The following is a 16,478-nucleotide window of genomic DNA, read 5'->3' as shown; positions in this document are numbered from 1 at the left end:
ATCACCTAACAGGCAGAGTACGCCTTCGATTCCGGCTAGCAGCCCCTCCATAGCACGCTGAAAAATAGCCGGTGCGCTTGCTAATCCAAACACTAACCTAGTAAACACAAAAAGCCCGCGATAAGTATGTATCAATATACAGGTGTACTTTTGTGACTCATCGTCGAGGACAAATTGATTATAGGCCATTGATAAGTCTAACTTAGAAAATTGCTGGCCCCCGTAAAGCCTTGAAAATAACTCCTTGATAGTCGGCAAAGGATATTTATCTACGACTAACTGTTTATTTAAGCTTACGGAATAATCAACGCATAACCGAACTGAACCATCACGCTTTAATACAGGAACGATCGGCGAAGCATACTCAGATTGTGATACAGGTTTTATTATACCTAATTCAAGGAGTCTATTTATTTTCTGATCAACTTTATCTCGCAACGCGAATGGCATTGGCCGCGGTTTAAAATAGATAGATTCTGAGTCTGATTTTAACGTCAACTTTACCTTATTAAACCTTCCCAACTTGTTAGAAAAAGTTTCAGGATAACGTAAATGTAACGTCTGAATCTCAATTATTTCCTTTAAATTTAAAACTGGTGATAATTGCAACTCAAACTTAGCAATAAAATCTCGACCAAGCAATGACGGTCCTCCGTGTCGCACGACATACACCTGTAGTTCGTGGACGCGGCCATTCCACTCGATCGTCATCAGAGCCCGACCTATGCAACTTATGATTTCGCCCGTATAACTAATTAATTTTTTGTTGGTGATTGATAATGGCACTTTAGAAAAATGTAGTACATATGTACTGTTCGATATGACAGTAAGGGCTGAACCGCTATCTACCTCAAAAGGTAGTCTTACTCCGTTCAATCATACCGTCACAACTAATGGCTCGCCCTTTAACGATCGAATATTGAATAACTCACCGTCGGTCATCACCGCTCTCGTCAACCGCGCTCACGTTTACACATTTCACCGATTTACACATCCTACGCAAGTGACCCTTCTTATTACACTTTTTACACGTAAGGTGAGCGAAACGACATTCTACGGATTTATGACTTGTATAGCCGCACACAGAACACTTTTCTTTGTAAGCACTTTTTTTTGTTTCATTAACCACTTTTTGCTTGATCACAAACAACGGCTCCGTTACCGCCGGCCCAGCCGCTGTGGCGGCGGCAGCGCGCGCGCTCCGAAGGTTCTCAACGAGTTCCACTGCTCTGGCTAGCGTAAGTCCCGACATCTCTTGGACGTACAATTTCTCTTTCTCGGGTCCTGGCAGCATACCCATTATAAAACGGTACCGCAATGCCTCTTCAATATTACTAAAATTACAGTAGGCAGTGAGGCCGCGAAGTCTGGCCGCCCACTGCGACGCTGACTCGGTTGGCATTTGTTCAGCAGCATAGAATTTATGCCGCTCTGCAAATCCCACTCGTTTCGGGGAAAAATGCGCATCTAGGAGGCTTGAAATGTCTTCATATAGCACTTCCTGTATCTCCTTTGGCAATGAAAGATCTGAAGCCAATTGGTATGTACCTTCCGAGAGTGCACTCAGCAAATACGCTCGTCTCTTCACTCCACTCGGGTCTTTTATCGCGTCAATATCATTCGCGATAAACTATTGCGCTATCCTACTTCTAAAAGTCTTCCATGACTGCTGATTGTGGTCAAAAGCAGTTAAAATACCAACACTCATTGTCGACATTTTAATAAATTTTTAAATGAGGGTACCTCGTCGTCACTGAGAAGTATGCGGATGGGAGCGAATCAAACGACGGCTAATATCACACTGAGTTTATTATAGACTAAAGAGCTCCGCGTAGATGTAACTACGCTACCCAAGTATAACTACATATACATCAAAGCCAAATGCTTAATTACTTTCACTCTCATAAGTTACTTCATTTGAAACAATTTGGCTTTACTAGGGGACGTTCAACAACGGATGCAGGTCTTGAGCTGATCAAGAATATTTTTGATGCCTGGGAGGAATCGCAGAATGCACTTGGCATCTTCTGTGATTTATCTAAGGCTTTTGATTGTGTTCAACATTCAACGGTAGTCAGGAAGCTACACCACTATGGCATAAAAGGAACTGCGCACGATCTTCTGACTTTATATCTAAACAATATGATCAGAGGGTCGACGTGAATGGCAGGAGATCTCCTGGGACTCCTCTCAGTATGGGGGTACCACAAGGGTCTATTCTTGGACCGGTCTTCTTCCTTATCTATATAAATGATCTTTCTAATCTTTTAGAGAAAAAACATAAGGTAGTATTGTTTGCGGACGACACTTCACTGATTTTCAAAGTGAAAAGATACCAAGCTATGTATGACGAAGTGAACGATATTCTATCCGACATCGTGCAATGGTTTAGCGCTAATAACCTATTGTTAAATAGCAAGAAAACTAAATACATTAAATTTACCCTACCAAATGTCAAAAATGTAAATGCAAATGTTTTGTTAAACGGAGAGGTGATAGAACCAGTGGAATCTGCTATATTTCTTGGCATAACTCTAGATTCCAAATTATAATGGGGCTCCCATATTGAAGGATTGGCGAACAGACTTAGTTCTGCAGCATACGCGGTTACAAAGATTAGTCAATTAACTGACATAGATACGGCGCGACTAGTATACTTTAGTTATTTCCATAGTATTATGTCCTGTGGTATATTGCTATGAGGCAACGCTGCCGATATTAATACAATATTTGTGCTGCAGAAGAGGGCTATTCGCGCTATTTATAACCTAGGTTTTTTTTTATGGAATAGGAGGACAAACGAGCGTACGGGTCACCTGGTGTTAAGTGATCACCGCCGCCCACACTCTCCTGCAACACCAGAGGAATCACAAGAGCGTTGCCGGCCTTTAAGGAAGGTATACGCGCTTTTCTTGAAGGTACCCATGTCGTATCGTCCCGGAAACACCGCACAAGGAAGCTCATTCCACAGCTTCATGGTACGAGGAAGAAAGCTCCTTGAAAACCGCACTGTGGAGGACCGCCACACATCCAGATGGTGGGGATGATATCGTAACTTGTGGCGTGTCGTGCGAAGAAGAAATTCGGCGGCAGGAATCAGGTTGAACAGCTCTTCGGAACACTCCCCGTGATAAATGCGGTAGAAGACACACAATGAAGCGACGACTCTACGCAACGCCAAGTGATCCAGCCGTTCACAGAGTACTGGGTCCCCGACAATTCGAGCTGCTCTGCGTTGCACGCGGTCAAATGGATCGAGCTGATACTGGGGTGCGCCAGACCAGAGATGACAGCAATACTCCATGTGAGGCCGGACCTGCGCTTTGTAGAGCGCTAGAATGTGGGCCGGCTTGAAGTATTGCCGTGCTCTATTTATGACGCCCAGTTTCTTTGAAGCCAGTTTGGCTTTGCCCTCCAGATGGCCACGGAATTGGCAATTGCTCGAGATTTCGAGACCCAGTATTCCAATACTAGGCGAGGCTTTAAGGGAAGTGTTCTCGAAGAGCAGTGATACGGCAAATGGGGTTTTTTTAGTGGTAAACGCGCAAACTTGAGTCTTCTGGGGGTTAAATTGGACAAGGTTCAACTTACCTCATTCCGCGACCTTCTCGAGAGAGGACTCGATAGAAGACACAAGTTTCTCCCAGCACTGGTCGACGTTTTCCCGAGAGAGACCTGCATGGCCCGTGTATACGGCATCACCAGTGCTGTCGTCTGCATAGCAATGCATGTTGGCGGTGTCCAACATATCATTGATATGTAGAAGAAACAGCGTGGGAGATAGCACACAGCCATGGGGCACTCCAGCGTTCACGGGCTTGGGATTCGAGCAATAACCGTCGATAACGACCTGTATGCTGCGCCCAGTGAGGAAGCTGGAGGTCCACTTGCATAAGCTCTCGGGAAGCCCAAATGATGGAAGTTTTGCGAGGAGCGCCTTGTGCCATACACGATCAAAGGCCTTCGCTATATCCAGACCAATTGCCAGGCCTTCCCCCTTGCTTTCAATAGCCGCCGCCCATCTATGTGTTAGGTATACCAGAAGATCGCCAGTCGACCGACCATGGCGAAAGCAGTACTGCCGGTCGTTGATCAACTGGTGACCCTCAAGGTATACCTTGGTATACCAAGAGCTGGCGGTTAATTATGCTCTCCATAATTTTGGAGAGTAGGGAGGTAATAGCAATAGGCCTGTAGTTTGCCGGATCCGAACTGTCTCCTTTTTTTGGGATCGGATGGACAAGGGCTGACTTCCATGAATCAGGGACTACGCCTTTTGAATAAGAGTGCCGGAATAAACGCGTTAGCACCGGCGTCAACTCAGGGGCACACGTTCTAAGCACGATTGGAGAAATGCCATCCGGCCCGCTCGACTTCCTGACGTCCAACGAAAACAGAGCTCGCCTAACAGTTTTCTGTCGGAACTGTACGTCAGGGATGGAGCTCTGACACCACGGGATGTTCGGCGATGTTTTTCCGTTGTCGTCAAGAGTCGAGTTGGAGGCAAAAAGAGTGCACAGGAGATCGGCTTTCTCTTTTGCCGTATGGGCCAGGGTGTCATTCCTCATGTGCAACGGCGGCATGGACGGCTGGTTGAAGTTACCAAGAGCAGCTTTCGACAACGACCAGAACTTGCGTGTTCCGGTCGGGTAACTGGAAAGCTGCTCGCCAATTTTGACGACGTGCTTCGATTTCGCACGGGCGATTTGCCGCTTAAAAAATCTGGAGGCACGGTTATATTTCCTCTTCAGAACTTTGCAGTTCGGATCCTTTGAGCCCAGCGCCGCAACCCAAGTTCGATACGCCTGTTTTTTGCAGTCAGATGCTGCTTTAACTGACGCATCGAACCAGGGCTGTGATCTGCCACCGATCGGTACTACAGAGCTTGGTATAAAAATATCCATGCCCTGCAGTATCACATCGGCTACTGCAACGGCGGAGGCACTAGGATCATCCGAAAGGAAACAAACCCTGCCCCAAGGGTAGGATGCAAAAAAGGAACGCATCCTATCCCAATCTGCTGACTTGTAGTGCCAAACGCGGCGGGTCGCTGGTGGTCTGCGACGTTGGCGTCGGATAGGCACTACACTCCTGACCAGGCAATGGTCGGACGTTCCGAGAGGGGCGTCGACAGAGACCTGGTAACCATCGGGATGTGTAGTCAGCAGAAGATCTAATAAGGACGGCATGTGGCTATCCACATCCGGGAGCCGCGTCGGCGACTCAACCAATTGGGACAGACATACGCCAATGCAAAATTATGCGCAGATCGCCCTGCGTAGTCTGTGGTACGTGATCCAAGCCATTGTGCCCGTTGAAATCACCCAAGACTACGATTTCAGCGGAGGGGATCTGAGCAAGCACGTCATCAAATGCCGCTTGAACGCAGCCCATGAGGTGATCCGTTTCTGCGTTACCACTATGGGACCTGTAGACACACGCATAGATGCGGACGCGGTCCTCTAAATCTACGCGGAGCCAGAGAGTAGACAGGCCCCTACCCTCAAAATTGCCGAGACGGCGACAGCAGATATCCTCCCTAACGCACATACCCTGGCATGAGGCATGAAATTATGCTCAATTTTGTACCCGGGGTACGTTAAATATGACGTATCGCTAGGTCGAGATATCTGCGTCTCCGTAAGGAAACACAAGGCCGGCTGCGCCGTCTCAAGGTGGTGGTGGACGGCGTTTAAGTTGGAGTGAATTCCCAAAAGGTCCTAAAGAATCATTGCAAAGCCCAAAGAAATTTACATCGTGACTGTTGCTTTTCAATATATTCTTGATAATGTAATGTATGTTCATAGGCACATAAGTGAATTTGCCAGAAACTTTCATCACCATAATGTTAACACTAGGAACAGACATAAACTTATGATACCTACTACTCGGCTAAGTCGAGTTAGTAAGTCTTTTGTGGGGCGATGTATATGCTTTTACAACAAGATCCCAGAAAATGTTCAAAACAAAAGTATAACTTTATTCAAAAGAATTGTTAAAAAACGTTTGTGTGGTAAAGGTTACTATGACATAAATGAATTTCTGAGTGACCGCCCTCAGGCTATTAAATAATAAGTTTAATCTATTAAATAATAAGTTTAATTGTACAATATTACTTTGTAAACATATATTTTCGATGAAAAAAAAAAGCCCGCTGAGTTTGTTGCGCCCATTCTTCTCAGGTCTGAGGCATTCATTTTTGAGACTTTCAATAAGTGATGTCACATCCTATTTTGAATAAAAGTATTTGAATCGATAGTACTCGTTAGGGTAAATAATAATAAACATATTCTTTGATAGTGTCAAACTGATAACTGTCAAGTGTGTAAGAGCCGTTCGTAATTTAGGTACTCGTTACGATTTAAGAACTTTATTTCTCAGAAGAATATTACAATATTCACATATAGAGATAATATATACTAATTTCTATATAGTATTATGTGAGCCGTGAGAATATAACAATATGTATACATCGATTATTTTTCTTGTTTAAATATTAATAAAGTAAGTAAAGTGGAAAAAAAACAGTAAACACACACAAGTTGAAACCCTTAAAAAGGAATAACTATACAAATCGTTAGTCGTTCAACGAAAAACTTTCTATACTTATTGGACATAATATCATTCCCAGTCTGACAGTGGAACGGCAAAAGTGTGGAAGGCACACTTTTGCAGTTGACACACGATTAAGGAGAAAAGTGCACACTTTTCTTCTTAATTTCTCCTTAATCGTGTGTCAATCACCAAGTCTAAGTAAGCCTTAAAAAAGTGCACAATATGTAAACGACGTAAAAAAAGATGGTGTGTCTTATCACCGGTAAGTTTATTTTATTTATATGAGATGGGTTGGCAAAAAGCGTAATTAAGTGAAACGAATATTTTTTCTATAAATACGGTACAATAATTCACATCCCTTTCTCTCCCGCTTGTCAAAATGAGACAGGTGAAAGGACGTGACAAGCACACAGTCAGAAATGAAAACTAAAGAGCCGCTCTTTTTTAAAGGCCCATTGAACAATAATGAGCAAAACTGTATTTTGTATACGGCAAGTCATTGCCGATAGGGTCGCTTTATAACTTCTCGCTAAGAAAATTGAAAATTTTTAAAATTCGAGATTTTATTAGTTTCAACCCGTTTTTTGAAAATCGAGTTTTTATCAGATCTCAGCGTTTTAACGTCCTAGGAAGCTTCCCTGATTATTCCCGCGAATTTAATTTTCGTACGTCTGTATGTGTGTGTGTGTTTTTTTTCCAGAGGTATGGACAAAAAATACTCGTACGCATCATCAGGGCCTAGAATGGAAATGTCGGACTCTTTTTCCCCCCACGAAACCGTCGCTAGGCACTACTTCGTGGAGGGAGGCTCTAGCTACTGCTCTTCCGTCGTGCTAATGTCACGGGGTTTGTTTTCCGAGCGCTTTCTATCCAACCGACGGAGTTTCTACAGAATTTCCGTCACAAAAGCGCTTGTCGCCTGCCATGCTGCCTCCGATGAAAGCATAGCTCCTATCAAAGAATCTGCCTGAATTTTCTTCGTTATGGCCTCTGCCCAGGTACTGCGTAACCGGTTGAAACGAGGAAACGTAAAGAACACGTGCTCTGCATCTTCACTAACTCCTGGGCAAGACGGGCACATTGGAGATGTGTGTGTGTGTGTGTGTATGGATGTATGAAAACCTCTTATAATACTTTAAAAAGTTCCACCGAATATTTCGCGGTGCGCACCAGTCGAAAAGGCTTGACCAAACTTAGATTTTGAATACAATTCATAACGATTTGAGTACATTCATAGATTTGAGTAGTGCAGTAGATTTTAAGAAATCCCAAAAAAAACAAGAAAAAAATTTATTCATGTGGTTTTTTAAATAAGTTTTAAACTATTTTACCGATCGATCACAAAAACGAATCAGCTCTTAACATCAATAAGCCACGTCAATCGCCACCATGCAAAGGTAATATCGGTTGATTTGTTCGTGAGTCGGTTTACGAACGAAAACCGAAAACCTGCATGATTCTTCTGATTCTTTGTGAAGCGTTAAATACCACCTATTGCGTGAAAGTCGGTTCATTCATTCAAAAGTTATTACCGTCTGAAAATTCAAAAACTAGTATTTTATTAAACTTTTACCAGACATTTGAGCACAAAGAGCTCAAAAACAGAGAAAGCTCTTTCAGACAACAGAGCTCAAAACAACTAAAATTATATTGCTCTTCGAGCTCAAAATCGTCATAAGTACAATTTGAAGCGTTTGGGTATGGAATTAGCGGGAAGTTGTAGGGATGGCGTTTAGGGTCAACCGTTTTCCTATTTTTCTTAAAGGCACTTAGAATGATAATTAGCAATATTGTATTTTGTGCACAAGAATTCACAATCGATGAATATCAACGGCTTACAAGAACGTGAACAGTTACAAACAAGTGCTATTTACACGGTATCACACACGTATCGTAACCTAGTGATAATTGATACAGATACCGCAAATCTGTAAAAGCTAATCTTTTTCAGCTTTTCCGTGGTAGCAGCAAGAGAGAGATGTGAAGAATTTTACAAATATCAATTTAGTAAATTTCACGCACATCCAAAATTCGAATCAGCCACATTTATAATTTTACAAAAGCTGCCATACAAAGATATGTTAGAGTCCATTTACTCTACAAATGCCAAAAAAGATACCCTGGAAAAGATGTTTAAGTCTCAAAGACAAAATTTAACAAATTAAATTTATTTCAGGCAACTTTACATTTAATTAACGAATTACATATGAAAATAAATATATCATACTTAAGTGTTTGTCTCTCTCATAATAAGGTTACCTTTACTTATTAGATCCAAATACATTTAGAGCGTTAAGACGTAACAAATATACGCACAAACCAATAAATAAACATAAAAACTTGAGATAAAAATATGAGTGTGATTTTTGATTAAAAAAGTAAAAAACCTCTGACGGAACAGATCTTGATCAGAAAACAGGGGTGGACTGACAAACTTAAAACTAATAGCAACCCTCGTTTTCGTCAGGGTTTAAAAAAATACTTAACTGCTACTCCACTGATGTCACTGTCCAAATCGAGTTCTTAATTCAAAATACGCAGCTTAAACTGAAAAAATGATTACAACTGGAGTAAACGCAGCAATGTAGTAGATATGGCAGTCGAAGCTTATTATCATCGTGTAATTTTTGGCATGTGCCATATTTCAGCTATATTTTTGTATGACATTAATTGTCCATATGTGTAGTACGTCATTGATAAAAAGGCGGTAATCGGTATAGTCTATAGACTATGCCCTCAGACTCGCACAAACAGACTTAACTGAGGACCTTATGCCAGGGCGAATTATTATGACAAAAAAAACATATTTACTTGTAAGTCGAAGATAATTTGAAAATTAAGGATGTAAATGCTACGTCATAAGAGGCGGGACTGCCTAAATAAAATTGAAATTAGGTTCAGTACGAAACATGCAGTGATTTGACAATTTACATTGGCTGAATGCGCTTACTGTGCAGTGCCAAAGAAAGAAAAAAGTTTGAAGTAGTAGTTATACAAGTTATACAAGTTTCATGCAAATTACAAATACAAGTTCTATGCAATGTTTTTAAAATACAAAAACATAAAACTAGTCGTAGACATTATTTGTATGAAACTTGTCTGATGAAATTGTTTGTCACCTATTAGTTGTCTACATGTATATGATATCATGTTTTATACTTGTTGTAGGCTTTTAGCTAGACTTGTTTAAGACATGTCAGTGCAGAAGATAATGAATTTAACAACACAATTGACAACTGGTACAGACAATAGAAAGTGAAGGTACTGCGGAACTTTGCTTCATGAGTGCAGTATACTTGTTCGTCATACAGAATAAAGGAAATTAAAGAAAACCACGCAAGCACTGGTCGCGATCATTTTTGAAGAGACGACAGCAAGAAGGGCCCTATCCTTCCTTATTGAATGATTTAAGAAGGCAGAAGTGGATTCAGAAATTTTGTTAGAATGAGACCAGTAAATTTGGAGAATTTGCTTCAAAAAGTTGCACCATACTTTTCTAAGCAGAATTCACAGTATCGGGATGCCATCACTCCAGCAGAGCAATTATTTTTTTTATGGAAAAGGAGGACAAACGAGCGTACGCACGGGTCACCTGGTGATACGTGATCACCGCCGAAATCATTCTCTTGCAATACCAGAGGAATCACAGGGTTGCCGGCCTTGAAGGAAGGCGCTTTTTTTTGTTAGCTGTTTATTTGAGATTTCTAGTTACTGGTGACTCATATTCTTCTTTGTATTTGCATCGGATATCAAAGGCAAAATGTAGTTAATGCATTACTTATGCTTGCGAGACTATAAAAGTATCGAAAGAATATCTTAATATAAGCCGAGATAAATATTGCTTATGTCTTTGACCACTCTATTAATCTTCTTTTCCACAAAAAAAAAGAGTGAAGTTATACTAATTCTTTGGCGTATTTTAAAAATAAATCAAATTTTAACAAATAGTTAAGTTATTAGTAAATAGTATCACCGTCGTATATGAAATTGATTTAATAAATACACCAAAATAATATTTATTTATTCACACTGTTTAATTGTACTGATACGAAACACGTGTTCTAAATATAAATAATAGAAAGTGTTCTAAATAATAGAATATACAACTTGAACATAGTTATCGATTTTCATGCAACCTAGAACTAACTTCACGATGTAGAATTCAGGTGTCGGTGTGCGCGCGCATCGTAAAAATTCACTCTCATCATTTTTCTCCATCGCGTCAAAATAAGTATAACTTCAAAAAGCGGTCTGTCCGGTAAATGTTTGAGATTTTATCCACCAAGCGTGGATAGAGTATAAAGCGTTTTAAATAAATATTATACATATATTAGACTGTAACAAACATGTCTCAGACCTATATATGAACGCAAATGTGTTTAAAACTTGTATAAAAACTTGTTGGCAACACAGTGTGAACGCAAGAATGTTTCAGACAATTGCAATACATGTTAAAAAAATATAATTATGTTTTGACAAGTGTTCTACAAGTTTTGTATAAAGCGAGTTTTTGACAGGTTTCTTGGTGTAAAACAGGGGATAGAGTTTCGTGTTGAAAATGTGAATTTTGGTTATGTTATGATTCCTAAAATTATATTGCATATTTCAAATGGAGCAGCAGAAATTGCCAATAAAGCCACCAGGAAAAAGCTGGCGTGAACTAAATCAGGAGAAAAAAGCTCTAAAAAGGCAACGCAATGAAGAAAAGATATTAAAACAAGAAAAACGAAAAATACTAGAAAAGGAATTAGAGGAAAAGATCAAAGAAGAAGCCGAAGAAGAAAAAAAATATGCGGACATTTCTACGATTAGTATTGCTGTGCCGGGTTCTATACTGGAAAATGCTCAATCAGCAGAACTTCGAACATATCTGGCAGGCCAAATAGCTCGAGCAGCCTGCATTTTCTGCGTGGATGAAGTTATAGTTTTTGATGATGTTGGGGACAAAATTGACACTAAAAAGTCAAAACATGAAGACAGTGATGGCATTAAAGTGGCACGCAAAAGTTGTGTTCAGTTAGCAAGAATATTACAATATTTGGAATGTCCACAATATCTTAGAAAACATTTTTTTCCAATACACAAAGACTTGGAATTTGCAGGCCTGTTGAACCCGCTTGATGCACCACATCATTTAAGAATGTCAAATAATTTTCAGTTCAGGTGAATATATTATATTCGATTTAACAATTTTAATAAATTATTGTCACAGGTTTATAATTTGAAATGTGCTACCCATATGAGTTAACTACATGAGAGTACTACACATTTGAAATGATATATCTCAGGCTAGAGAAGAATAAGCACAATAAATAAAACAATTATAATATTTGAGTATTCTTGTTTCAGGGAAGGTATAACTATGAACAAGAAGGTGAAGCCAGGTAGGGGTTCACAAGTTAATGTAGGTTTATTGCAAGATGTATCAACTGATAAACTCCTCAACCCAGGAATAAGAGTGACAGTGAAAATGTTTCCTTCAGCTGAAAGCAGTAAAAAGTTAAAAGGAAAGATTGTGAGTCTTGCTACACCACGATCACATACTGGTGTGTACTGGGGTTACACTGTTAGAGTCGCGAATAATCTTAGCCAGGTGTTTACACAATGTCCATACAAGGATGGGTATGTATTATTCAACTTTAATCAAATGCAATTAATTAATAATTCATATTTATGGATGGCTACCCTCATATCAATATCCAGATATAGTTTCTTTTATGGAGGAGGAGGACAAACAAGTGTAAGGGTTACCTGATGTTAAGTGATCACTGCTACCCACATTCTCATACAACACCAAAGGAATCACAAGAGTGTTGCCGGCCTTTAAGGTTGTTGATCAACTGAGAAAATATTTAATACTCAAGTTTATTGTTAATGAAAATGTACATGTAGCCTCATATTTAAGGGATATAAAAAGGAGTAAAAATATTCATAACAAGCAAAATAATCATCAGTAAAAACAATAATATTAAACGGATTCACCCAAACATTCAGCTCTATTAACCGATGTTTCATTATTTCTATAAATATAGATTGTATTATAGTGGATTTCATGTATTTGTTGCTAAAGAAATAGCCAGACCAATTCTGATATAATTTACACTCACAGACAGCTTGATTATGGTACTAAAAGGAACTAATCATAATGAGGTAGGGTGCAAAAAGCGAAAGACAATTTTGACCATGAACCTAATTCAAGTATCAGATAGTCGATTGTTAGAAATAAAAAGGGTTCACTTGTTCTACAATACTCATGATATGTCACGTTCTACAATACTTAAGATCCGCATGGATCAGAAAGTTATTACAAACATAATTACTTACAGATGTGGTTTATAGAAAATCCATCACATGTAATATTATATCTTTCCAACTACTAGGCTCCATAAAATTGCTAAATCTTTTAAGGGGGTTGTGTTATATTAATATATAATAAACTTCCAAATGATATTGAAAATATTGCCAACTAAAAAATTAAAATGTATTGTAAAAAATAAATTTACATCTAAAGCCTATTATAATGTGAAAGATTATTTGAATGATAAAGATAGTTGGAATTAATGTTCGAAATTTTGTTAATGAATATTGTTATACTCATTTGAATGCTATTGTAACTTTTGTACTTCATCCTGACTTGCACTAAATAACTTATAAAGTTTTACAGTGAATAGAGATTTTTTTGACTTTGACTTTCAGGTATGATGTCACCATTGGCACATCTGATAAAGGCACACCAATAGATGATATGCCCCACAAAGGAACTACATACAACCATGCTCTCATTGTGTTTGGAGGCCTGCATGGTATTGAAGCTGCTCTTGAAGGTGATGAACAACTTCAAGTCAGTGATGCTAGCCTACTATTCAACCATTATGTCAATGTGTTACCTAATCAAGGATCAAGAACAATTCGCACTGAAGAAGCAATACTTATTGCTCTGACTAGTTTGCAGACTAAGTTGAAAGCCAATAACGAGCCAATAAGTTTTAAAAACACCGGGATAGCAACCAGTTCATCTTTTCCCACTCAAAATCAAGAACAAGTCAATAAATCCACCATAGATGTTTTAGATTTAAGTAGATTTGATTAAAACATAATTATATTTGTATAAAAATATTTATTTATTTCCCATATCCTAAAACTACTGGAAGACAAATTTTGTGGAATTGACAGATTTCCTTAATATTAATCTTTGGTTCTACTTGCACTAGCTTTTCTGTAAAGCATGTGTTACTGTATCCCGTAGTAACTTTATTGTTGCTGCTTGATCTGGTGACCCTATTACAGCAGTGCCTGATACAATCATATTTGCTCCTGCCTAAAAAAATTAATAAATAAATTAGGTTTTTCATGATAATTTTTTTTATTATGTTTATCCTGAAAAAATCTATTTAAATAAACATCACAAACTCAACTATCATCTTCATCAACTGCTGAATTTAAGACTAAAACAACTTTCTTCCAAAAATTGGAATATTTTCTGTATTTTTATCAGTATGTAAAGTTTAAAGGGCAGACCTTAAAGATCCATAACAATTTTGTTAGTACAATGGTATTTCATAGAACATAAATGGTGAATATCACATATGGATATAGGCTTGTAAATATTGTTACAAACAAAACTTACATGGCTCTTCTGCCATATGATTATATGACATATAATATTACATTACATTGTAATAGTATAATAACATTTATTAAAAGTATGTTTACTATAAAATTGCTTAAATGTGAATGGAGCTTATTGTGATAAAAAAAATATTATAACTAATATGGTAACAACAGTTTTGTGTGTGGTTTGATAAATGTGAAAGTCACTTTATTCAGACCCCTTTTTATTCATGGATCCTCTTACTTAACTGTAGTCTATGGGTGCTTAAACGTTACAAGACTGTTGTAGTACAATTACACATTTAGGGTACTCTTTCATGTTGATGTTGGTCTAAGAGCTGGTAGATTGTATAAATACTGTTATATAAAGATGTGTCAAGTACTCAATGTGTAGTGTGGGCAGCCACAACAGTATTTTAAATTCAATACATTAAAAACCTGCTTAATAATTATCATGATTAGTAAACATAGATGGATGTTATGTTTATTTATTGATGAAATAAATTGTAAGCCTTTTTATACATACATTAGCACAACAATCAATTGTTGATGGCCCCACACCACCATCTACCTCAATGTTTAATAATGGGAACTGTTCTCTTAGGTACTTGACTTTCAACATCTGATCCTCCATAAACTTCTGTCCACCAAAACCTGGCTCTACTGTCATAATCAGCACCATGTCAGATAAATGTATATACCTCTCTACTTCTGATACTGGAGTACCCGGCTTTAATGCTACTCCAACCTGCAAGTTAAATTTATTCAGATATCTATACATTGGGACTTAATTTTATGAGAGTAAACGGTCGAACCTGATGTAAAGCTCACATGTTACTCTGAAACTTATGGCTCAAAAATGCCATACTTAAGGTGCAGCAAGAACATATTATATAGATCACACTACTGGTGGGTAATGCCCCTACACCTCACAAGATTATTCTATTTGGAATACCTTCATTCCATGTTCCTTTATCTTTCTACAAACTGCTTCCACATCAGTTACTGGCTCAATATGAAATGTGTATTGATTTACTCCAGCATCTGCCATTGGTGAAATCCACTGGAATTTTATTTATCAATTTTAGGTCCATGTGTACATGATATTAATGTTAATTATTTAAATGTGTTATGGAAAGCTTATTAATTAGTAGACTAATGAATAGTACCTACATATTCTGACTATGCAAATAGTGGGTACTCACGTGTTCTGGATTTGAAACCATCATATGAGTTTCAAAGAAGGCCTCTTTAATTCGACTTCGAAGACATTTAACTACTGGATGGCCAAACGTAAGGTTAGGTACAAAATGACCATCCATCACATCTAAATGCAAGTAATCAGCACCATTATCTAGAAGTTTTTGAGATTCTTGGAATAGTTGAGATAGGTCAGAATTTAGAATGGAAGGCCCAATCAATGCTTTTAGGTTGCGACTCATTGCAATTTTGTTTAATGCAACAAAAATTAACACTTTATAAAATATTAAAGTATATTACAATGTACTAATTATACTTCTTGTTTACTAAGAATGGTCGGTGAATTTCTGACCAGAAAATAAATTATTTACTCCAACAACTCATAAATATTATTTACTCTTCCCCGCTAACTACTGAACTATAGAAAATATTTATTATTTTTTTAATGGAATTCTAATTTTCTACACAATGGTGCAGAGATATTATTATACTCTTTGGTGCAGAGACAGCGTGCCCGGTGCCACAGCTGACAGCAGTTGAAACCTTAGCTATAGAAGTAGCTTCGGTAACTCCATTACAAATAGAAAGCTAGCGACATACAACTAAGGCTGAGATAGAACGGGACAAAGCTTTTGATTTTGCATGTCTTTCGCGTAACCCATTTATTTATTTGGCCCAATGTCAACTTTGGGGCAAATAAACAAAGATCTGTCATGTCATCGAGCTTGCCATAAGTATTTTTGTGATTTTATTGTTTTGAAACATATATGGTGTAAGATATGAATGCCTTTCAACTCATAAAAGTTAAGGCCATGGTTGGGTGTTGTGTGTATGGTTGCCAAAGCCATAGTGAACTTCCACACATATGTATTGCTTTTCATCTAACGTTTTCAATATAGTTTGTAACAAGCTCGTATCAAATAAATTTTATATGAAAATATATTCTTTCCAAAAGTATTTTTTTGATCCCTAGCCACCTATTTTCAGTAAATTTGTCGTAATCCTAACAAACATAATATAAAACAGTAACAACCAAAATGGTGCCATAATATACATATACTTTTACCCAAGTTATAGGGTAATGATTTGTTAAACCTTATTTTATTTAATCT

The 16,478-nt window shown here is 38.1% G+C and overlaps 2 protein-coding genes across 2 annotated transcripts; one reads left to right on the top strand and one right to left on the bottom strand.

Moving 5' to 3' along the window:
* Window positions 1-11,068: 11,068 nt before the first annotated feature.
* On the top strand, window positions 11,069-13,669 carry LOC126979920 (putative methyltransferase C9orf114). The gene is made up of 3 exons (XM_050829518.1): window positions 11,069-11,718; window positions 11,905-12,177; window positions 13,252-13,669. Exons 1-3 carry the CDS (start codon window positions 11,165-11,167, stop codon window positions 13,643-13,645), a joined length of 1,221 nt encoding a protein of 406 aa, XP_050685475.1. The 5' UTR covers window positions 11,069-11,164; the 3' UTR covers window positions 13,646-13,669.
* On the bottom strand, window positions 13,653-15,856 carry LOC126980005 (ribulose-phosphate 3-epimerase). Its single transcript, XM_050829631.1, has 4 exons — window positions 15,372-15,856; window positions 15,122-15,229; window positions 14,693-14,914; window positions 13,653-13,873 (listed from the first exon to the last, which is right to left on the bottom strand). Exons 1-4 carry the CDS (start codon window positions 15,606-15,608, stop codon window positions 13,763-13,765), a joined length of 678 nt encoding a protein of 225 aa, XP_050685588.1. The 5' UTR covers window positions 15,609-15,856; the 3' UTR covers window positions 13,653-13,762.
* Between the last annotated feature and the right edge of the window lie 622 nt (window positions 15,857-16,478).

Source organism: Leptidea sinapis, chromosome 1 (genome assembly GCF_905404315.1).
Source record: "Leptidea sinapis chromosome 1, ilLepSina1.1, whole genome shotgun sequence".
Classification (NCBI taxonomy): Eukaryota; Metazoa; Arthropoda; class Insecta; order Lepidoptera; family Pieridae; genus Leptidea; species Leptidea sinapis.
Note: the sequence above shows the minus strand (reverse complement) of the source record. Positions and strands in the feature narration are given on the sequence as shown.

Excerpts from the sequence above, each read along its gene's own strand:
- LOC126980005 (XM_050829631.1), bottom strand. The coding sequence starts at position 15,608 with ATGAGTCGCAACCTAAAAGCATTGATTGGGCCTTCCATTCTAAATTCT. Across the intron at positions 15,230-15,371 it reads TGGTTTCAAATCCAGAACAC|TGGATTTCACCAATGGCAGA; the intron begins GTGAGTACCCAC and ends ATAAAATTCCAG. Across the intron at positions 14,915-15,121 it reads TAAAGGAACATGGAATGAAG|GTTGGAGTAGCATTAAAGCC; the intron begins GTATTCCAAATA and ends TTTAACTTGCAG.
- LOC126979920 (XM_050829518.1), top strand. The coding sequence starts at position 11,165 with ATGGAGCAGCAGAAATTGCCAATAAAGCCACCAGGAAAAAGCTGGCGT. Across the intron at positions 11,719-11,904 it reads TCAAATAATTTTCAGTTCAG|GGAAGGTATAACTATGAACA; the intron begins GTGAATATATTA and ends TTCTTGTTTCAG. Across the intron at positions 12,178-13,251 it reads CAATGTCCATACAAGGATGG|GTATGATGTCACCATTGGCA; the intron begins GTATGTATTATT and ends TTTGACTTTCAG.